Source organism: Akebia trifoliata, chromosome 2 (genome assembly GCF_017979445.1).
Source record: "Akebia trifoliata isolate Shusen 1 chromosome 2, ASM1797944v1, whole genome shotgun sequence".
NCBI lineage: Eukaryota > Viridiplantae > Streptophyta > Magnoliopsida > Ranunculales > Lardizabalaceae > Akebia > Akebia trifoliata.
This window is the reverse complement of record NC_141376.1, coordinates 12126171-12150331: the sequence shown is the minus strand read 5'-3', so window position 1 is coordinate 12150331 and position 24161 is coordinate 12126171. Positions and strand designations below refer to the sequence as shown.

General features: G+C 33.5%; 2 protein-coding genes across 4 annotated transcripts; one reads left to right on the top strand and one right to left on the bottom strand.

Moving 5' to 3' along the window:
- Positions 1-9217: 9217 nt before the first annotated feature.
- LOC147409594 (2,3-bisphosphoglycerate-dependent phosphoglycerate mutase 1-like) lies at positions 9218-14021 on the top strand. Its single transcript, XM_086430500.1, has 9 exons — positions 9218-9448; positions 10302-10573; positions 10756-10979; positions 11974-12092; positions 12189-12345; positions 12940-13041; positions 13126-13245; positions 13603-13666; positions 13742-14021. Exons 2-8 carry the CDS (start codon positions 10303-10305, stop codon positions 13645-13647), a joined length of 1038 nt encoding a protein of 345 aa, XP_086286626.1. The 5' UTR covers positions 9218-9448; position 10302; the 3' UTR covers positions 13648-13666; positions 13742-14021.
- Positions 12659-23341, bottom strand: LOC147409593 (uncharacterized). 3 transcript variants are annotated; one of them, XM_086430525.1, is made up of 7 exons: positions 23119-23341; positions 19916-20006; positions 19671-19847; positions 19310-19408; positions 17399-17641; positions 16738-17164; positions 12659-12675 (listed from the first exon to the last, which is right to left on the bottom strand). In XM_086430525.1, the coding sequence occupies exons 2-6, from the start codon at positions 19988-19990 to the stop codon at positions 16748-16750; spliced, it is 1011 nt and encodes a 336-aa protein (XP_086286651.1). In that variant the 5' UTR covers positions 19991-20006; positions 23119-23341; the 3' UTR covers positions 12659-12675; positions 16738-16747. The 3 variants fall into 3 exon arrangements, with proteins under 3 accessions (XP_086286651.1, XP_086286643.1, XP_086286640.1); XM_086430517.1 differs by lacking the exon at positions 12659-12675 and adding an exon at positions 14703-14938; XM_086430514.1 differs by lacking the exon at positions 12659-12675 and having other exon boundaries at positions 16475-17164; positions 23119-23338.
- Between the last annotated feature and the right edge of the window lie 820 nt (positions 23342-24161).

The window sequence follows — 24161 nt, the reverse complement described above, 5'->3', positions numbered from 1 at the left end:
GATAGGAACTTGGACCGATTCCACCTTAAGGCAACTTAGGTTAAAATCACAATTGAGAGAATTCCTCTCCTAAAATTCCCCCAAAAAAACAAAACTCTTAATATGTGTCCTACCTTAGAAACTTCGAAAAGAAAAATAAATCTTAATAGATCCCATATCACAGAAAGTGTGAAAAAAAAAAAAAAAAACTTTAAGAATCTCCTAAAAGAATAATCCATCTTTTAAGACTTGTCCTAGTGTAGTAGTTCAAAATAAATGAAAAAAAATAGTGAGAGAAGGTGGAGTAAGTGAGATTCAACACCAAAATATATATGATAAAAAATGCTCACATTTAATTTTTGATCTTATTGTTATCCCATTTTTGTCAAAATAAATAAAATTAGAATCCCACGACCCTTTAATCATTTAAGTTAGTTATTTAATCTAAATTAGAAAAATAACTTTTTATTGTATTATCTTCAAAATTATCCCATAATCCCAACTCTGAAATAACACATTTGTTAATTTTATAAATTTTCACAAATATCCATTTACTATATTATATGCAAAATCATCATCCATTTTCAAAGCCTTGGACCAAACCCTTAAATATTTTCTGTGCCATGAACTTTAGATGGTTGTGTTGGGTTCTTCTCCAAGCATCAAAACAGATTCAAGATAGAGGTTGAGGAAAAACCTTCTTCTAAAGTACTTTGTTCTACCTAAATAGATCCTAAAGCCCTAGATGTCTTATAGTTATTATAGATGCTAAAACTTGTATTACCTTGAAATCTGTGACAACGTGCTCGTACTCCTGGTTATGCCTATAACAAGAGGGAGGAGTGCTCTCCCCTCTAAATTTTACAATATCTTTGTATTAAGGTTTTGACTTGAATGTCGGAGAAGTGTTATTGCATGCACACTTAGAAGCATGAGAGCGTCATCACAAATCTCAAGGTAGTATAAGTTTTTACATCTACAATTATATATACAAGAAGTACATAATTATCCTTAAGAAAAAAAAAAGAATATGACACAAAACATCTAAACCTATATATACTTCTTATATAAACTCAGTCAAATATCTATCATCTATCCAGTTGTAGTGTTATTTGGCCAACATGGATGTTAACGTAGGTCCAATGACCCTTAATAAGATTTGAAATCTTATCATGGTAATCACATTAGCCTTACGATCTCTAGCGAATCGAGTAGATTATGAAAAAATGCAATCTAGTCTACATCGGATTTCATTTTGCTCCCTTTCCTCAAGGGCTGATTTACGGTGGGGGGCTATGTGGGGGAACTTGAACCTAGAAGAATTTTCAAAGTCTATAAATTAACGAGCTATTGCTACAAATTTTAGTAGCAGATAAAAAAATCTGTCATTATTGCCCTCACAATTATTTTTTTTCACCCTTAATTGTCCCCACAATTATTTTTTTTACTATTGATTGCCCCACATGGCCAAAAGCCTGGCTCCATCCCTGCCTTTCCTCATGTTAGACCAAGTGAAAGAAAAGCCTGACTCCGTCCCTACCTTTCCTCATGTTAGACCAAGTGAAAGAAGCGCTATAGAATGGGAAGTCAACCAAATCACAGAAGCTAAGGGCCTGTTTGGATACCAGGAGCAGAACTACTCTTCCAAAGAACAGGAGCTGAAGTACTCTATGGAGGAGCTGGAAAAGTAATTATGTGCAGAAATGGCGTTTGGCAATCAACTGGCAGAAGTACTTTTGTGTTGGAAGTTTGTTTGGGAACCATATTGACTTCTCATGACTTCTAGAAAAAAGACTAGAATACCTTTATATTATACCAGTTATTGTTTTTTATCTTTTAGTGTCATAATATGCCTTCAAACTATATTGTTTTTGACATTTTAACTATAAATATTAATATAATATAATATAATAAATATTAATATAATATAATATAATATTTTAAATATTAAATATTAAATATTAATATAATATGTTTAAATCCATTATACTTAAAATTTTAAAAAAAATTTGACTGATTGTTTTTGACATAATATGACATAATATTAAAAAAAAAAAAATTGACAGACTGTCTTTTAGTGTCATAAGATGCCTTCAAACTATATTGTTTTTTACATTTTAACTATAAATATTAATATAATATAATATAATAAATATTAATATAATATAATATAATATAATATTTTAAATATTAAATATTAATATAATGTGTTTAAATCCATTATACTCAAAATTTTTAAAAAAAATTGACAAACTGTCTTTTAGTGTCATAATATGCCTTCAAACTATATTGTTTTTGACATTTTAACTATAAATATTAATATAATATAATATAATAAATATTAATATAATATAATATAATATTTTAAATATTAAATATTAATATAATGTGTTTAACTATAAATATTAATATAATATAATATAATAAATATTAATATAATATAATATAATATTTTAAATATTAAATATTAATATAATGTGTTTAAATCCATTATACTCAAAATTAAAAAAAAAAAAAATTAATATTAATAAATGTTTCTTTTGTTTGATTTAAGGGCAAATGAATTAGAAATATTTTCATAGAAAATTAATAAAGTTAGGGGTATTTTATTAAAACGAACCGTTAGATTTTGACTCCCCGCAAGAAGAGTTTTGAGAAATAGGTTTTCTTGACTTCTTCACAAAGAGTAATTTATTGCTCTTGCGCGGAGTAACTCTTCGAAAGAGTAGTTCATACAAACGCATCCAAACGACTTCTAACTCCCCGCAAGAGTCAAAAGTAGCCAAGGAGTCCTATCCAAACGCCTACTAAGTGATCTGCGAAATCTTCAATGCCTCTTCTCATTTTTGATTGCATATGGAAGAGAGAGCATTTTTAGGAGTTCAATGCTCCAATGATGGTGTAAAAAGGAAAAAAGAAAAAGAGAGTTCCTATTGCAACATCAACTTTTGCTAATGCCACCCCTATTAAGTATGTAAATCAACCGGAGATAGTTACGAAAACATGCCCAACTTTTGTTCTAATTATGATTTCGGTACACTCTTCATTTTATTTACAAAAACATGCATGTGGTACACGGTTCACTTTTACGTAGGAGTTAAGACATCGATTAATAACTGTTTGATAAATAAATTAATGACTTTTTATGAATAACTTAATAATTTACTGTATGAAAATTTGTGTTTATTATATGTTTATATTTTTCATTAAAAATATGTTATTTCCAATTTATAAAATATTAATAACCCATATAATTGAACCGAACGGAACCAAACGAACCTTAGTTCGATTTGGGTTGATTTGATTCCAATGGAATTTGGTTCGGTTTTAGTTCTTATTTAGTGAACTGACCTATGTCAGTTTGATTCCAATTTGACCTCAAACCGAACCAAGTTGCACACCTACTTTTACACATCTACAAATTTGTAAGTTTAACGAACTCGTAAGTTTAAAGGTTGCAAACTTACAAATTCGTAGATATTAAAAGTGACGAACTTATGAGTTCGTAGATGTGTAAAAAGTGAATAACGCACCACGTACATGTTTTGGGAATTAAAATGAACAATGTATCAAAACCAGAATTTCAACATATTAAGTGCACGGTTGTAGATTCACCCAATCAACAAAGAACTGCACACAGTTGGTAGTGGCGTTAGCAAAAGTTGGTGTGGCAATAACAGCTCTAAAAAAAATCTTTTGAGTTTTCGCTTTAGACCTCAACTTATACCAAGGAGGTCCTAGTTGTCGATACAATAATTATAAGAGTCGTGATAATCTGGCTACCCCACGTGGCACACTCAATCGACTCTCTTGATGTAACAAGTTTGGGAATCGTAGATCTGTACGACTTGGGATACACGGTTCCCTAGGGTTGCACTTTTATTTATTTATTATGGGGAAGTGCAGTTTTGTATCCGAAGACGTACAAATCTACGATTTCTGAACTTGTCACGTCAGGAGAGTCGATTGAGTGTGCCACATGGGTAGTTAGATTATCACGATTCATAATATAAGTTATCAAGTCAACTCGAGTTACACGACGAGCTTATTTCCCAAGACTGACCTTAAAAATAATGAAACCAAGTTTGGCTCAATCCAACCAAGCCTAATAGCACTACTCAAACTAATCCAGAATCAGTTGATAGCCTCATATATACTCTGTTTGGAAAAGCCGTGACATAACGTCGAACGTGTCGAACACATTCATCCAGCCAAACTTGTGTGTTTGGATTGGAAACAAATTTGTTTCGGTTGTCATCTCATCCAAAAATTTTCAAATTCTCTCTCAGCCACTAATAGTTGAGTGAGCCTCGGCGAAAAATAACCGGTAACTTCTTGGTCGATTTTTTGAAGATGCAAAGGTGAGATTTTCCCCTTTTTTTTTTTTTTTTTTTTTTTTTGAAATTTGAGATTGATTTTTCACCTAAAAATCAATCAAAGGATGATTTTTCAAATCTGATTTGGCTTTCCCTTAAAATCAATGACAGATTGATTTGCTTTAAATTTCAGATCGAAGTCCTAATTTTTCAGTCAGTCAAACAAAAACTCAAGAAGAGAATAAGTAAAAGTTTGGGTGCCAATATAAACTCTTATTATTATTATTATTATTCCTTAGATTCTTTTGCTTTAAGTTTAAGATTTTATATGAATCTTTTTTTTAATTGTAAAAAATTATTGAAATTATTTGAATGAGTGCTATAATATTTTATTATGTTGAGATTGTAATTAGATGCAAACTTTGGTAATAAATAAAGAAAATAGGAGAATGGTTGAGATTAAGTAAAAGTTGGGGTGCCAATAGAAACTCTCATTTTTTTTTCTTTAGATTATTTTGTTTTAGGTTTAAGATTTTATATGAATCTTTTTTTTTTAATTGTAAAAAACTATTGAAATTATGTGAATAAGTGCTATAATGCTATAATATTTTATTATGTTGAGATTGTAATTAGATGTAAACCTTAGTAATAAATAAAGAAAATAGGTGAATGGTTGAGACTAAGTAAAAGTTAGGGTGCCAATAGAAACTCTCATTTTTTTTTTTTTTTTTAGGTTTAATATTTATTTTATTTTTTTTTAAATTGTAAAAAACCATTGAAATTATTTGAATGAGTGCTATAATATTTTATTGTATTGAGATTGTAATTAGATGCATACCTTATTAATAAATAAAGAAAATAGGTGAATGGTTGCGAATAAGTAAAAGTTGAGGTGCCAATAGAAACTCTTATTTAATTATTTATTATTTATTTGATAAACATTAAGTATGTTAATACAGAAAAATGAAATGAAATTTTTATTTTTATTTTTTAATATTAAATCCTATGTTTATACTTATGGTTAACATATTAGTATTTATATCAGATAAATAATATAAATTTTTAATATTATTTTTCATTTTATTCAGTAATTTTTAGATAGCAGGTTACTAAATAGTTCAACATCTTAACAACACAATTAGATAGTATGTTATCAAACAATATACTCAATTCATCAAGTTATTTCAGCAACAACAACTTCCTCTCAACTTCAGTAACTTAATTTAACATCAGCAACTTTACATACAGCTTTTCCAAATAGAGTAATAGAACTATCAATGGATCGATTTGGATCGACGTCAATTTGGTATCAATCCAATAAAGATTGGATCGAACTCTTATCAGATCTTGTTTTATAAGATCACAAAATTAGTAACCAGACCCAATCCAATAACAATTGAACTAGTCAATCCCAATTTGATATACAAAATTTAAATAAACTTCATCTATTAAAAAAAAGTATATATAATAAATATATTTCCTCACATTTTATTAGATCAAGACATGATTGAATATTGACCCAAAACCAATCCAATAAGATATTGCATCGGATCCTTATTGAAATTCAAATCCTTGATCCAGATCCCAAGTTATCATATTAAAACAACCTGGATTTTGGGTTTGATGTGATTAATTGACCGCCGTACCCACATAAGAACCAAGTAATTTTATGTTGAACAACAAAATCCATTTGAAAATAATAATAATAATAATAATAATAATAATAATAATAAAATAGAAAACGTGTTCTTGAATGCAAATACAAATTCCACCTTTTCCAACCCACCACTAGCCAAAGTAAAATTTAAAAAGTCTTCGGATACTTTAAAATTTTTAAAAATTCTTTAAATGGGGCGGAGTTGGTGGGGTAAATTGCGCCCACATAACTTTGAGACACCCCTATATTTTCAATTAATTATATGTCCCATTTGTCCCCACTCCTCATTTGCCCTCACACCCTCACCTCCCTCCACTTTTTGCACCTCCCTTTTAATTTTTTGTTGATGGCATTGCCTCTTAACCAGCCTTCTCATATACTAATTGGAAATGACTCAAATATCCTTTTCTTCAACTTCAAATTAAAAACGTTTGAATTTCTTCTTAAAACCATTCATCTTCAAGTTCTTCAACCATACAACTAATCATAGTTTGCCCCCACTACAAGAAAATCCTAACTCTACCTTTGGGTTTAACTAATTAATTAGGTAATTTATTAATTAATCATCTAATGTGATAACATTGTTGTCCTTTACCTTCATAATTTAATTTTCTTCAACATTCAAATCTCAAGAACAAGGAAAGATTTTTAGAGATGTTAAAGGTGATGGATTTTGGTAAGAAACTCAAAAGGATAATTATGAAAATTATGATTCCTAAACATTACCACGTCAAAAATGTCACCCACAATGTTACTCTGGCATGACAACTCACGAAGATTCAAGAATTTTTTTTTTCTCAAATTTATCCCAATTAACTGAATTAAATCCCAACCAAATAATTATCCAATCTAAACTCAGTTACCATGCCAATAACCCACTTGTCCACCCAACCCATCAAGGAGCCAACGGTTGAGATTGGATTGATAATCCCTAATTTTCCTTAAGAAAACTTATACCTTGGAAAATCTGTACAAAATGGTACATTTTGAACCCTAGAATTGACAACTCCAACCCATAAAGGGGCAATGATTTTCCTCCTTTGATGTGTGTGACACGTGGCATGATTAATCAGCATTTGAAAGAAGTAGGTCAAATTGTCTTTGGCTCCATTGTTGTGGACAGGAAGGTAGAGGGAGTTAGGTGTATATTATACTCTTATATCGCTATTTACACGTGACTGACCCATCACAGAAATGTGAGTTAGGTGTGACTTGGGCACCTTAAGCTGGTACTTTTTCGGGTATTTAGACACTACCCCTCCGAGTTTTGGTATTTTAATCTGCTGCCCCCTGTGTTTTCAAATTGAAGACATATCCCTTGACACTAGTTTTCTTTGATAGAACAATATGTCTTCAAAGAACTTTTACCAAAGTAAATAAAATTTATCCTTCCATTCAAGCTCAAAATTCTTAAGCTTCCAACTGCAAGAACAAGATATAATTTTTGGATGAATTAAAAATGATGGATTTTAAGAAGAAAAAAAAATCAAGGATTTTTTTTTTTTTTGCATAAGGTTGAAGAGAATAGATTAAAAAGATATACAAAAATGATTGAAGAACTTGAAGACAATAGATTTTGAGGAGATTTTTGTTAGACATTGAAGATAAAGGGCATGTGAATTAGTATGTGTTTTGTAACACTTCTGAAGTCTGAATGAAGGTGGCCCACCTTTAAAATTCAGACTTAAAAGTTTTATTTTTCTGTTTGTTTCATTTTGAATCTCAAACTCTAAAATTGATATTCAAAAGTTTTGAATTAGTGATCAGGGGATGTTGGATGAAACTTCTAAAGGCTGATTTCTAGTTTGAAACTTCAAATTTCAGAAGTGTTACCAAACACAGCCTTAGTTTCAATTAGTCTGTCAAAAAAGACCATAGTCATGGCATATTTCATCATTTTGAAAACAAACACAGGGGCATCTCATATATTCACTAAAACACTAAGGAGTACTGTCTAAAAATTATCCTTTTTTTTGTTTTTTGTCTTTTAAATGTAGACGGCCTTCGAAAACTGAAGGGTCGTTGAAGACTTTTCTTGACTCTCCTAATATATCCCACAAAAAGAAGAATAAAAAGTTGCCAGTAAGCCCTCTAAATTAAGAAGGAAAGAGTGGACTCTTATGATGCTTGGTGACGAAATGACATAAATATCCCTCTACCTTAAATAAATAGGTTATTTTAGCCACTATTTACAATCTTGACTCAGCTCATTCCAGGGAAATGGTACCCTCAAGATAGATATATGTTCCCACGTACGTATGAATCTCTTGTAGGAATATTCCTTGAAGGCTTTTATAGGAATATTCCCAAGTATGAAGGAATGGTTGTGGTTGTTAGGAAAGTAGTTGTTTACTTATTAGATCCTAATTATAGGAATCTCAATGAATTTTAGATAAAAAATGATGAAAATTATCATATCTAGAAGTAAATGATTAACTTGGCAATCTAGTATTGCTTGATCTCTAATATTATTATCGAAAAATCATAAAAAAAAATATCAATATTTATGTCAATTATTAAAAATAATAATTTTTAAAAATTACAAAAAATGACTTAATTCGTTGAATTGTTCAGTATTTTAGTAACTCGTTGAACTGTCCAACGTTTTAAAATCATTTATGGGTTAACATTTTGGATTGTTCAGAGAATTACTAAAAGGCTATATAATCCAACAAGTTGAATTTCTCATTATTTTTGAGAAAACTCAAAGTTGTTGAAGAGTTCGACAAATTATTAAATTATTTTTAGTTGTTTAAAAAGAAAAAAAAATCATTTTATATTTTTTGGTAATTTTTCGATTGTGACGATAGACTTGGAGTTTATCATGGGTTTGCAACCTAACAAAATCAAGTTTACTTTAATGCGCCTTTGATCATATATTCAAGGAAGTCGACACAAAAATTATTTAATCACAATTGATGATCATATAATCTTACACAATTATTGTTTATGAACAATATGAACCAACCATTTGATGGATCTTAACTAAAATTTATTTATAATTGAAAAAGCCACCTAATTGGAGAGTCAAAATAGAGTTCCCACGTGCATCACACATTCATCAAAATAACACAAGGATGTTGAGGGGTACATTGGTCATTTGGCAATGCTAACTGTCAAGGAGATTAAGAACTTAATTAACACTAATAAATTAATAATAAACCAAAAAAGATCTATTTTACATAAATTATTGAATTACTTCACCTACCAAATACGGAGGCCTCCACTAATAAATTTATAAACGCCTCCTTTTTGTCTCTCAATTGTCACGCTTGTCAAACCTGAGAGAGCAAACTTGTCTTTGGTTTATTTAACATCTGGAGAGAAACATCGATCGATCTCTTCGATAAATCTCTCTCTCGTTATTTCCTTCGAATCTTTATGAACTTCTGTAAATCTCGTCTTCTTCTCTCCCAACCCTTCTTCTAAAATCTACCAAATCGCATCTTTTTGGCCTCGGTTTCTTCGAATAGAGTGGTTTCTCAGCCTATTAAAGGTGATCTTTTTTACACGATTTCTACATAAAAATTTGATCTTGTTTGCATTTCCTGTTAAAAGGTTGATTGTTCGTTCTTGGGTTGTTTTTTTTTTTTTTTTTTGAATTCATGTATGATTCCTTTCTAAGTAGTTGCTGTATTGTTTTTAATGGGTATTTGGTATGTTTGAAGATTTTTTTATAGCAATGGTGGTAAATCCATTTTGGGAAATTTTCAATCTGAACTTGTTTTAGTGTGGGTTTTATGTGTTTTGGAATTTTGCTTCTTGAAGACAATATATATTTGTGAATCTGAGAAGTACTTGTGGTTTTTATCAACAGAAGAAAAGAAAATTTTGTGTTTTTGTTAGCTTCTTTTGGTTAATAATTGATGGGTTTCTTGGATTTTTGTTATGGGTATATGGTCTTCTGCTATTTTATTTGTTATTAATTTTGATTTTAATGCATAAAACATGATTTAAGTTCTATGAGCTTGTTTAGATAGAATTTTCTATGGATCTTCAGTTATGTATTATTTTTTGTTTGCTGTCTTTTATTTTCTTTATAAATTTGAAGAAATTGGTTCTGTTCTGATCCAAGATGGGTGGTGATTTTCTCAAGCAACACATTCTTTAATGCATAAAGCCCATTTTTTATTTTCTTTTCTTAGATTTCCAATATGCATTTATTGTGTAACAAACACATATTGTGATCTAACTTCAATGTGAATTTTGTGTTAACTGTACAATTTTAAATTGAGTTTGAGTGGACATCTTTTTTTGTTTTTTAAATGAAATGGAAAAAACCCATTAATTTAATATGTTTTCTGAGATCAGTCACAATGGGATCTTAATTGGTTGTCTTGGTTATTTAGAATGGCTACTGCTGCATTTCACCAACCAATTGGGGCCATTCAGTCACATGGATGTTGCAACATCTCTTCTTTGCAAAAGGGATCTGGGAACTTTTCTGTGAAGTTGGTTCCACAAGGCTTCAAGGTTGAGGTAGGTTCATCGAGGAGAGGTAACAATTTCACTTGCGGGTGGAAATTGAGTGCAATTCAAGCCTCAACTTCTCATACTTCGGTGGCTGATCCGGTTTCATCACCCTCAAACTATAGCACTAGCGACTCTCGGAAGAAATCAAGTAAGCTGTACTTCATTCGCTTTGAGTTGTGAATCTCGTTGAATATAATGTTGTTTGTTCATCTTACGGCTTAACAAAGTTAGCTACAATTGAAGATTTTACCAAATTTATCAATAATTTTCTTCCCTTTTATTTATTTGTTTTTTGAAGTTGAAATAGTTTGTTTCCATCTCCTATTCCAGATGAAGCTGCTCTCATTTTGATTCGACATGGTGAATCTTTGTGGAATGAGAAGAACCTTTTCACGGGTTGTGTTGATGTGCCCTTGACCAAGAAGGGAGTGGAAGAGGCAATTGAAGCTGGTAGGAGAATTAGCAACATACCCGTCGACATGATATACACGTCTGCATTGATCCGTGCGCAGATGACAGCCATGCTTGCCATGACTCAGCACCGTCGCAAGAAGGTATACTTGCCATTTTGTGCATATTTGCATTGTAAAAACTTGTGTTTCTTTGGTAGGAAAATGTAACTTACATATTTGCATGGTAAACATTTTGGATATCCAAAAGACAAATCCAACTTTTAACTTCCACATTGTTTCTGCATTAGGTTCTAAAAGTTACAACATTGCTTTAACAAGATGTATGGTCTACACATCGCTTAGCTTTTTTTTTTTTGAACTACATCTAGTTGGTATTGCCATTTGCTTCTGTAGAGTTCAACCTTTTGGTTTCCCTCAATAAATTATCATCATCGTCATATCCTAATTCCAAAGATTTTGGGTCGGCTGGTTAACCATAACCTTTATGAATGTTGTCCAAGGGAGACTGGTTGATTAGGATCATCATGACTTGCATGGCTGCTGTTTCAATCTCGGTGGCACACAATGCACCACATTTTGGTGGAATTAACAGAGGTACCACATTGGCTAATTAATTAACTAATCCAGAATACTGATTATGGGTCACCTTAGCAAACATGGGTATGATGTTTAGTATCATCTGAGTACTTCATTTTCTACCTACGGGATCCTTTCAGTGGGACCTCTCAATGCGTACCCCAATTCTTTACATGTGCTTTATGCATTTTCATCATGTGAATTTCCTCAATTTAGTAGACATTTTATCACAATTTTTCCTATATATTATTGCTTTCATTTCTGATGTCCCCATGTTATAAGACTAAATCCCTAACCATGCAAAACGTTGTAATTTCAACCCAAATCCTTTTGGGTTTATCCTAAACATTTACGGTAACCTATTGTTGCCAAATGTATTAGCCTTAATCTTAAACCAGATTCCCTAACGTCCTAGTATTTCGCCTTCTTCCCTCTCCATCCTGCATCAGTTTCATAATGAGATTTTCACCCTTGGACGTGAAGCTTATAGTTCAAAATTCAAACCTTCTCTGGATGAGTAACTAATATATTGGTATTTATCCCAATTAACCTTTTACAGGTGCCGATTATTATGCATAATGAGAGTGAACGGGCTAGTGCATGGAGTGAGGTTTTCAGTGAAGAAACCAAGAAACAATCCATTCCAGTTGTTGCAGCATGGCAATTGAATGAAAGAATGTAAAAAATACTTATCAACATGTTTGGTTTAATCGTTTTGTTCTTACTCGTTAAATCCAGCCAAGATAATTGGTGTATCAATCTCTGTTTTTCTAGGTATGGAGAGTTACAAGGTCTCAACAAGCAGGAAACTGCAGATAGATATGGGAAGGAGCAAGTCCATGAGTGGCGTCGTAGTTACGATATTCCTCCCCCTAATGGCGAGAGCCTTGAAATGTGTGCTCAAAGAGCTGTTGCTTATTTCAAAGAGCATGTAATCATACTTATGCTCCTGTTTACAAATATCCGTCTGTTTTATTTTTTTGATGAGTATAATTTTATTAAAAAATGAGGATGAGATGGCCCCCTTACAAAACAAAAAACAAAGAGCCCCTAAAAACAACAGCCTCAGGCGTCTCGGATTACAAGTTACACAACACATCCCACTTGAAAACGAAATCCTCGAATAAGATTCCTTGAAAATCTCTGTTCAACTTGCTCCAATAAAATAACAAGCCCAAAATCTCCAAAGTCACTTCATGAGGAGTCTTTTCCTTTCCCTGAAACGCTCTAAGATTCCTTTCTTCCCATAGCCCCCAACACACTGCAAAGGGAAGGATAGCCCACTGTTATTTTTTCTTGCTGGAAAACAAGTTAAAAGACCACCCTAGAAAGAGAGACTAACACAAAACCCAGGAACACCCACTCTTATCTGAAAGAGAAAGATAATGGGCCCAAATTGTCCATTCTCTTTTATTATGAAGGTTATGGTACTTTGATAGACCTCTATATAATTTCTGTTAAGTGTTGACGATATCACATGTACTCTCAAACATTGGAATGACCACTGAAAAGTATTGTCTGGCAGATTGAACCCCAATTGCTATCTGGAAAGAATGTGATGATTGCTGCCCATGGGAACTCATTGAGGTCCATTATTATGTATCTCGACAAATTAACTTCTCAAGAGGTAACACGCTATTCTGTTGGAATGTTAACTATTTTTACAGCACTTTCTGGTGTTTAATGTCTGAAAAATTGTTATGTTCTACAGGTTATTAGCTTAGAGCTATCCACTGGGATACCCATGCTTTACATATTTAAAGAAGGGAAATTTATTAGGAGGGGAAGTCCGGTAGGGCCTTCAGAGGCTGGTGTTTATGCTTATACTAGGGTATGTCCCATACTATTTCTAATATGTTCAAATTGTATGTCTTTGTGTATCTCAATTTTCCTATAATTAAAAGACATTATTAAACAAAAATTGGCACATAGAGCACAAAAACAGCACCCTAGTAAACTGTGTGGTGGTCTTTGATTTGCTTCGACCAACTTAATCCTTTGGTCTTGCACAACCAATTTCGACTGCATTTGGTTTTGTTAAATTTAAAATGCAATTGAACCAGAATTGAACATATAGAGCTAGTCATTTATTTATTTTTATTTTGTTTTTCAGCCTCTACTTCATATATTTTTCTTCAAAAAAAAAAATTGACTTCCTTTCTATTTTCTACTTGTTTTGCCAATGCAGAAGTTGGCTATTTACAGGCAGAAGTTAGATGAAATGTTGCACTAATACTTCTTTTTTTTCAAAGGTAAGCTCCATAACTTCTCTAATTTTTTTGTTTAACCCCCTTGATTAGCTGACATTAGCGTTCTTGGTTTTGCAGGACACATTGCAGTATCCACTTCTGTCTTACAGTAAAAACACCTGCGTGGAAGTGGGTTTTGATAAAAGTTTGGTTCTCTGCTGGCAATGAGAAAGTTGGGTCATTTTTATCTTTTCCTTTCTTTATGTTTGCTGAAGCAGAGTTGTTTAAGGTGCAGGGTCTTATGTGTTTATTTTTGGGTTTGATATCTATGTTGGGATCCAGTTCATTTGTGATCGAGTATGGAACTTTTATCTCTGTAATAGATCAATATTGAAGTACGATAAATTAGTTTTTGGCATTTGAGGAACTCTGTTCTTTCCATGTTTTTATTTTTATTTTCCTTATTTTTTTTCCTCGGCCATGCTTCCATAGTTAACTCTCACCTAGAAAGGAAGAGAGAAAAATAGGAACATGTGTTAATGGACAGAAACAATTTGTTGATCTATCTGCACGACACTACATTATTGCACATAGTCATAATATATTTGTTCGTCTGAAGTTTTTTATTTTTGAACGATCATGATCAAACATTTTAACGGTTAAAACAATCAAATCACGTTACATTCTTCTGTTATGATTCTGTTACATCACAAGGCATCCCATAAAATATAGTAATGTTATATTAGTTTTATTGTAGAAGATATCCGTCAACATTTACAAAAGATGATAATAGTTAAACATTTACATATATGCATTATAGCATGAAGAAACAACATGAGCTACTGAAGACATTTGTTCTAGCATTTTCACAAAATAAAACACACAAAACTCCCCTAGAAGATAGGATTAATCATGGTTTGCTGATTGAATACAGATTTCCTCTACTCTCTATTACTCATTTCAGATCCTTCGATCACACTGAAATGATCATTCAAAATCAAGCTGAGGACCCCATTTTCTTTGGATGGGGAGATGTTGGTTAACCACCTGACCAAGTTGCACCCTCCTTGGCAGTCATCTTATCTTGGAGGGGCTTAAGATTGCCTTACTAACCTTCTAACATTTTCTAGACATTAGGTGACATGTTCTTGAGAACTGCTGCTAAGACACTCACCTTCTAAGCCTTTTTAAGGTCATGGACCTTTTTTCTATGGAGGTGGCCCTTGTTCTTGGGATACCCCTTGATCACCCCACTAAAGTTCCTCCCCCATCGGCTATCAAGGATGGGATAGACCCTTTTCTTGGCGAAACCTTCTTTGTGGAAGGGACACAGTGCTGCATCAAAGCCAATAGAAGCAAACCCAAGGTAGTAGTATCATGCAAGTCATGAAGGTGATGGATGTAGGATGTTAGCTCTAACTTAACTGGTTTAGAATCTAGTAAGAGTTCAGAGATGGCAGCGGGAGTGTTGAATCTAAACTCTCTTTGCACCATGCCCTTAAATTATCTCCATGACGAAGAGATCATCCTCACAGAAAATCAGCCCATTCTAAAACTTTTAACCACATCAAAAGTGGTTTACAAAAATTAGACGGTCCACGATTCTTCAACTTGTAAACTAGGGTTAGAAGTTTCGGCATGAACTGATTTTTTGTAAGGATCTCTATGATGCTTGGTTCTCTTTAGGGCCTCCGAATGCTTCCCTATATATAGGTACAAGAGAGCATACGGAGGCCCTAAAGAAAGCCAAACATTTTTCAAAACATGGGTTAGAAGTTTTGGAATAGACTAATTTTTTGTGTCATCCTCACCAAAAATTCGCTCATTCTGAAACTTCTAACCCTAGTTTACAAGTTGAAGAATCGTGGACCGACTGATTTTTGTAAACCACTTTTGATGGGATTAGAAGTTTTAGATTGGACTGATTTTTGGTGAGGATGATCTCCTCATCATAGAGATCACTCTCACAAAAATCAACCCATGGGTGGCGTTCAAAGGCCCTAAAGAGAACCAAACATTGTGTAAAACATTTGTTCAATGTATGGGTTAGAAGTTTCGGAATGGGCTGATTTTTGGTGAAGATGATCTCCTTGATGTAAAGATTATCCTCAACAAAAATCAGCCCATTCTGAAACTTCTGACCCCATCAAAAGTGGTTTACAAAAAGTGGATGGTCCACAATTCTTCAACTTGTAAACTACGGTTAAAAGTTTCAGAATGAGCTAATTTTTGGTGAGAATGATCTCTTCACTATAGAGATCATCCTCACAAAAAATTCAGCCGATTCCGAAACTTCTAACCCCTATTTTGAAAAATGTTTGGCACTCTTTAGGGCCTCCGAACACGTCCCTTAAGAAGTTTCGGAATGGGCTGATTTTTTTGTGAGGAGGATATCTGTGGTGAAGAGACCATCCTCACCAAAAATCAGCTCATTCTGAAACTTCTAATCCTAGTTTACAAGTTGAAGAATCGTGGACCATCTTATTTTTATAAACCACTTTTGATGAGCTTAGAAGTTTCAGAATGGGCTGATTTTTGGTGAGGATGATCTCCTCATCATAGAAATCATCCTCACAAAAAATTAATGCATTTTGAAACCTCTAACCCATACATTGAAAAAATGTTTGGCACAATGTTCAGCTCACTTTAGGGCCTACAAACACCACCCTATATATATACCTAACTAGGGCAACCTGAGCTCAACCCGATTTTAGAAGCTCAAGCTCGGGTTGATGAGCTCAGGCCCAATGGTCGGTTTAGTTGAGCTCGGGTAGAGGATTCTGCTACTTGGGTTGAACCTCGGTTTACCCTCCAATATGCCCAGGCTGCAATCCTAACTTCAATGACAAAAATACTGCCATGTTAAAGTCGAAGCTCTCAATTTTGTCTGTTTGAATAATTTTCCTTCAATGAAGAGTTAATACAACAATGTTCAGAAACACTAAAACCTCTTCACTCAATAAATTTTGCAAAACCAGTTACCAAATCTCCAAAACATGTTACAAGGATCACATCTTCCTGTAAATAAAAATTGCGTGAAATGTGGCAACACAGAACCAAGCAAGAATGGTATAAGCATGTGCATTTTCTCAGGCTTCTAACAAAATGCTGGTTAGCGCGGTTAAGGTCCTTACCTCTGACTCACTATGCCTTTCCAAGGTTGGTGGTCTCTTCACCAGAAGGTGCATCTTTAGAACAATTGCTACTCTCATTTGCCTTCAAAGGCGAGCTTTGTTCTGAATCGAAGTCCTGCTCTTTACTAGGCTTGTCAGAATTTGATTCCGAGTTGATGGAATCCAAACATGGGGCACTTTCTGGGGTTGGTTGTGGAGCCACTGAGGGAAGAATCTCTTTTGTCCAAAATGAGGGCATTCTCTTGTCATCTTCTTTCATCCTCTCAGCATAGTCGTTAATGTTGAAACCCACCTGACTATTTCCCCCAAATGAGGGCTCGAGCTTGTCCATGTCGAATAAGTCCTCCATTATCTTCTTTGTGTTGTCATCAGAGTAAACAAATTTCACTTTTCTCTGAGTCTTGGGCTCTAAAAAAGGTTTCGCCACCTGAAATGTATATTCTTTTAAGCTCCTAAAAGATTGACAAAATTTTTTTTTTTAATAACTGAAATAGTTGAAACAGCATTTAAAAAACATATTGACATGGGCATTTAAGGATCAGTTTTTTAATTTTTTGACTTATTTATATTCTGATATTATGCTCCAAGCCAATAGGAACAGAATTTCTAGTTTTCTCTATTTAAAAATATGAAATAATAATAATAACAAATGCCAACTTACCATCCAAAAAGATTCGAAGAACTTGGGTGGGTTATAAAGGATTGCCACGCCGAGCCTTTCTGGGTAATGGCCTTGTAAAACATTGGCTGTCTCCCGTGTTACCTTCACGGATATATTTGACAAGCTGAAGCCCTGGAAATCGATGAGCCATACCATCTGTTCTTGGTCTGCAGGCAGATTTAAAATAGCATTTTCCATGCAATAAACCAGATATCGAATCTTTCCTTTTGTCGACTGTGTGTTCTGCAGTTCAACACAAAATTGGTTATGGTTATCTAGATTAAGAAATAAGAGGCATAAAGTACCTTTCATGTGAAGCTAGAGTATGTGAGTTTACAAATCTTTGTAACATATATGTGCCCACACTCTGTTGCGGAAAACTCCCTTTGATCAATCAAGATTGATAAACTACGAAAGAGATTTACGTTGTTCGGCAAGATTTCCCACGTCCACGGGTGGCAATGATAATTCTTTATTGATGAAAACCGCAAAAATACAATGCATACTTAGGATTTCTGAACTTGGAAAATATATGGCATCCTAGGGCGAAACATGCATTTTCTAAAGACAAAAATGCCCCTAGAAGTTGTACGTATGCCCAAAAAATTCCAGGCCCTGAATCGGGGGTTGGCTGCACCCCCCACCCAAGATACACCCTAATATAACTCAAGTTAGGACCATAAACCAACACACTCCTCATACATATAAGGCGTACATGGGCTTATTGCCAACCTCCTTGAGGTGGTATATGAGGCATAAGATTCAAAAAAATTATTGTCTTTTCACATAAAAACTTTGAAAAATCCATGAAAATTACAAATAAATGAATCAATTAAATAGCTAAGATCCCAGTAGTTCATCCTACACACAACCAATTTCATTATGCGAGCCTGCTTATCTTAGAGGTTAGAGTATCGCATTTGTAATGTGATGATCATCAGTTCAATTCTTGTAGCCGGCTTTTGTTTCTTTGGTCTTTTTTTTTATTATCCCTAACATGATTGATAACATCTCCTTGAAAGGAAGGAATATCCAAGACTCCTATAGGGTGTTAGCATCTTACCTAACTTCCGATTTTCAAAAATTCCCTTATTATTGCCTTTTAGTAAAAAAAAAAAAAATGAAGGATTTTTTTGGTGCTTGTAGATTGATACTTTTGTAAATATGAAAAATCTCAAGGGAATATTCTAGTGCAGTTGGTGTTTTTTCAAGAATGTCATTGAGATTTTTATATCTACAAAAATACCCTTCCACAAGTAGCAAAAAATCATACATTTTTGTATTAAAAAATAAAATAATAATTAACAACGGCATTTTTGGAAATACAAAGTTGTGGAGAAGGCTAACATCCCAATAAGGTCTATAAAGAAGTTAGGACCTTTTTTTATAACTCCCTAGAGAAAAAACATGCATTTCAAGGCCTGACTGCTAAAACACTAGCTACTTAATATGAGATGTTCATGAAGTGAAATTCTCTTTCTATTATTCAAGGCCTTCATGGTTGTTCAAATATCATGCTTTCTATTTATTAATTTCAATTTAAGAATATATACAAAGTATTGGCCTTTGATCAGTTGATCCAACTAGTGAACAAGGAATATTTTCAGCAAGGAAAATGATAACATTCACCATAGGTGGACGCTACAGCCTACAGTTGCATCAGCCAAAGGTCGAGATTTTTGGATATTCATAGAGATTTCCATGTTACAAATGTTGAGGAATATCTGTGGCATGGACCTTGGGCTGGTGCTGCTAAGCATTCGCTGTGTGCTAATACCAAGACGTTTCTTTCAGCAAACATTGCGGTGCTAAACACTTCTATCTGAAGCTACCAAACCTCTGTGTGTGTGTGTGTGTGTGTGTGTGTGAGAGAGAGAGAGAGAGAAACAATTAGGAGTGGTCAGATTGAACCTCGCAGGAAGGTCTTATGACAAGAACAGTTCTTCCATACTTATCGACGTAATTAGCTCTGTAGATCTTCCCTGTTTCAGCTTCATGGGCTACTTCTTCCTATATCAAAAGTCCAAGAAGTATGAAGATTACACATCTTAATAGGAATATATTCCAATGTGACAACGATTGGTGAAGACCAACATGCCTAAACATAGAAATCAATTCTCCTCCTCCAACAACCCTCTTTTAATGGATTGAACCAAATCCAGGTTGACCATTGAGGCAGAGCTTTAGGCATCATCATCTTATGGTTTCCAATTAAAATGCACTTAAAAAGTTCAAAAAAAAAAAAAAAAACTAGAGATAAATAATGGCATACCCAACGTATTTCTTCGGGCTTGTATTCAAACCTCCATTTCAAGGTTTCTTTAAGCATTTTAATTGCTTTCTTGACATTATAGTTTCGCGCTCTCAGATACCTTGAGATTGATGCATCAGAACAGTACAAGGACAGTTTATCTGGCAATGGCCCTAATGATCTTCTCACTTCATTAATCTGCAAAATAAGGGGTTTCATGGGCTCCAAAGCTTCCCAAAAGTAATGAGTGCACACTAGGGGAGTACCTTTTCCTGCTGTTCTGTGGATGATGAAGGGTTTTCATGGCCATTTGAAGCGGATTTCTTTAAATCGGTACTCATAATTGCCAAAGTCTTCCTGTAGGACAACATTTGCAAAACAGTTATTATTCCCTTGGTCTTTGCTATGAAGATCATTATTAACTGAAGTTTATATGCCACAAAGAATGGCAGCCTTGTTATCCCATATAGCAAACAAAGAGAGGTTCCATTGTGATAAATAGAAGAGAAACAGGAAACCATGCTTAATGCAATCCAGTAAACCTCTGAAATTAGAGGGAATTACTAGTATAGGTCCAAGCATGGTGTTTCAAGTAATTTATATTAAAAAATTAATTCCAATTTAACCTTCTTATTCTCTTAAGTGAATAATATTATGAACATGTATGATGAAGTTGTAATTAGGGTCACAACAGTTGGGGGTATTGGTAAGATGAGAAGGTTTTTAACTACAGGCCATACTTGTTTTGCATTTTTTGGATGGATTAACTGCCCATATTTACAAGGTCCCATAGTGTCTGTTATTTGCAGATGTAGAGTCAGATGAGAAAACTAGAGAGGGACTGAAACAACGAATTAGAGAAGCAATAAAATTAGTGTTCTTGACTTGCTTCCTTCATAGAAATGAGACCTCTAAAGCTTATTTCCCCAACTCAAATACACACCACTACTCTCAAATAGGCCCTTGTAATGACTAATAGGTCTAATAGAAGAAACCAAAAAAAAATGTCAAGCTGACGTTAAATTCTCCCAAATCCCCCCCCCCCCAACTTGTTAGGGGGCCTAATTTAGGAATTAATAATTTTAGTAGTTATTAAATTGGATATTTATAATCTTATATAGTAGGATCAAATTGTATTGGATTTGCATATTGAGAGATTTGATTGAGGACGTGATTGATTCGGTCAGTTTTCTTTGCCTATCTTTTCTTTGGGTAAGGATTTTACGGATTTAAGTTGGGGAGAAAAAATAATTTTGGGCGAAGTTCACTAGGATGTTTGCCTTCTCAAAGCGAGAAGTGCTCATATCGATAAAATTATTTTAGTTTTCTTTTCCAGGTTTGTAATACATAGTTGTTAGCAGTTAGAACCAAAACATAATCCGAAACAGGATTTTGAATCATGGCCAAAGCATCTGTTATAGACTTCAATTTCTTGAGATATTCATCTACAGAGAGTGCTTCCTTTTTGATAGATAATAATTGCAAGCGTAATTGCAAAACCTAGGCTTGTGAGCGTTGGGTGTATCGAGAAGCAAGAGCATTCCATACTTCACGTGAGGATGACAATCCAACTACTTGTGACATAGCACTCTTAGTCAAGGTTGCATTAATCCAACTAAGAAGAGTCATATCGATTTTTCTCCATGATTGGTATTCCGGGATGGGAATTAAGTTGCCATCTGTATATGTAATTGTTGAGGGAGGTGGGGCCACATTATCATCAATAAAGGGATGGAGGTCATTAGCACAAAGTATAGGCAACAATTCACTTTTCCATAAAAGATAATTGGAATGGTCAAAGCTTAATGAAAACCATATGAGCAATATTAGGCATGATGGGAAGAACTTGAGTAGAAGATGAGGTTAATGAAGGCATGGCTAAAAAAAAAAAGAATGTTTGAACCAACCTTGGCTTTGATACCAAGTTAAAGTAGAAGAAAGCATTGAATTTGAAACTTTCTGATTTGCTGGACTTACTTACATTCTCATTAGATATGTATATATAAATACAACAAAACAAACTAACATGTGGGAGATCATGTGTGAGGAGTTTATCAACTGTTGAACGTGTTAGAACATGTGGGCTTCTAATTATAACTGCAGAAGGTATGAGAACCTTCGAGCTGGGCTTTGGTTCTAACTGCTAACAATCATGTTATTTTCTCTGGTTGAAGGTTAGAATAATGGTTGGAGGAAAATCCCTTTAAAGTGATATTAGGAGGAGGACACCATAGAGTGATCAACCTAGTTTTTCTGACTATTTAAGAACATGTTGTATTAAAATGAAGATTTGAATATTCCTACCATCAATTCTTCATATTTTAACCTTGAGAACAAGATTTATTATTCAAAGGGAAGTTGGATGCTACAACAATTTTAGTAGTCATTAGATCAGAATTTAGATCCTATCGAATAGGATTAAGTTGTTCTAATACTACAAGATTTATGTTATAGATCACAAAAACAGAGATGCACTCTTGTGAGGTGTGGAAGAACCGGGGACATTGCCCAAATTGTCCTTGGAAGCAGATTACAAATAATGGTTTTAGGTAATTAGGCTAGGGAGAAGAAAATTTTGGGAAAGTCCATAGGAGGTTTTGCCCCCTCAAAGTGGGCATATTTATAAAAATATATCATTTTTCTAAGTTTTTATTTCTAGGTTTATAGTATAACAACCTTTTGAACCTATCTATCGGGCAAAAAAAATCCCTTCAAACGCATCTGAATTATGAACTATCAAAAACATTAGAATAAACTTGCCCACAATACACAACATCAATTTTTGTTTTTCGATGGGTAAGCTGGACTTGAACCCACGACCTCAAAGTTGCTTTGCAATGTGTCAAACCATCTGAGCTATGGTTCTAAGCCGTAAAACACAATTTTTAGAATGTCAGAATGGACTGATTTTTTAATTCTCTTGTTTGTTTAAATTTTTTTGTAATAGCATTCTACCCTTCAAAGTACATTTTCTCATTTGAACCAAGAAAGCCCTCTCACATCCTCAACCATATCAAGATGGAAGTGTTAATAAAGCTTTAATTCTAAAATAAAATATTATACTAATAATTTATTTTTTTTTGGACTTATAAATCCAATAACCCACAAAGCTATTAGCAGTGTTAAAGCTTTTGCATGTTAAAATAACGTTAAAAGTAGAAGATGACAGCTTAGTAAGCTGGAAAAATATGTGAGTGTTGATGCAACAGACCTGAGTTCAAAACTCACTCTCACCCCACCCTCTTACCACTAAGTTGTTTAGCAGTAATAACTTGGAATTTAATTACCAATTTGGTATCAACAACTTGAATCATCCAAGATAATAATATCAGAATTTATATTTTAAAAAAAAAACTTTTCAAGGATTTTGCTTGTGATTTAACAAACCCAACACAGTAAATCATAATGCCCAACATATTAAAATTTTAAAAAAAAATAACAAAAATGCTAAAAATAAACAGATTATTACCAAGTCAGCAATGCAAAACTAAACAACTTCACTGTTTCTCTCTGTATCTCCTCTCCTGAATAATCTCAACTGCCCCAAAGTGATCGCAAATCTGGCCAACCCTTCAAAAGGGTATCCTTAAAAATAGATCTGAAAGATGGGTTTTGAAAGAAAAACAATTGGGATCATTGAAAATTGACGAAAAGACCTGAGGAGGAGACTGGTTGGTGGTCTGGAAATTAATTATTAAAGGGAAAAAAAAGACACATGAGGTCATATGTGTCCTTTCATTAATTTTAATAGTCGAAAAATAAAAAAATAAAAAATAAAAGTTTGTTTTTTTCCCTCCTGTCTTGGCGCGAAGTTCGAATGGAAGAGAAGGTTTGGTGGGGTTGAGGGGTATTATCGGAACTTTGTTTCGTTATAATATTTCACCCACGTGAACCTCAACTCTCCCTAAGGTGTTCGGTACTCAACTACCATCCAACGGTCTAGGAAGTAGGACGACGGATTGCCCTGGCTTACAACAAGACTGTCAAACTCCGAACTTCTTTTTATCATATATAAAATCAGATTGGGTGGTTGTGAATCTATCGAGGGCCACATTGATCGTTCGAAATCTAAATATTGATTTTGAAAAAAATTTCAAATTGAAATGACCATGACCGTTAGATTCAAGATCTAAGAGACTAATAGAGCTGCTATTGGCACCCCAACTTTTACTTATTACACCCCAATCTCTTAATTTATTTACGGCACTCCATCTAAAGATTAAAACACACCATTCGAATATTATAAACGATCAGCTCAAATTATAAGCTCGACATTATAACACACGTTCCAAGAATTTCAATAGTTGTTTACAATTATAATTAAGCTTATATAAAATCCTAAATCCAAAAATTAGAAATCTAGCTAAAACTAAAAAATAATAGAGCTTTTATCAAAACCCCATCTTTTACTTATTTTCAATCATATTCTTATTTTCTATATTTTTATTTTAAAATTGGGGTGTAAGAACTAGAAGTTGGGGTGCTAGCAACTCTCCAATATAAACCTAAGGA

Bases quoted from the DNA above. Each gene is read 5' to 3' on its own strand.
- LOC147409593 (XM_086430525.1), bottom strand. From the start codon at position 19,990: ATGAGTACCGATTTAAAGAAATCCGCTTCAAATGGCCATGAAAACCCT. The intron at 19,848-19,915 runs GTACTCCCCTAG...CTTATTTTGCAG, and splicing joins CCACAGAACAGCAGGAAAAG to ATTAATGAAGTGAGAAGATC. The intron at 17,165-17,398 runs GTAAGTTGGCAT...TATACATTTCAG, and splicing joins TCTTCGAATCTTTTTGGATG to GTGGCGAAACCTTTTTTAGA.
- LOC147409594 (XM_086430500.1), top strand. From the start codon at position 10,303: ATGGCTACTGCTGCATTTCACCAACCAATTGGGGCCATTCAGTCACAT. The intron at 12,093-12,188 runs GTAAAAAATACT...CTGTTTTTCTAG, and splicing joins TGGCAATTGAATGAAAGAAT to GTATGGAGAGTTACAAGGTC. The intron at 12,346-12,939 runs GTAATCATACTT...ATTGTCTGGCAG, and splicing joins TTGCTTATTTCAAAGAGCAT to ATTGAACCCCAATTGCTATC.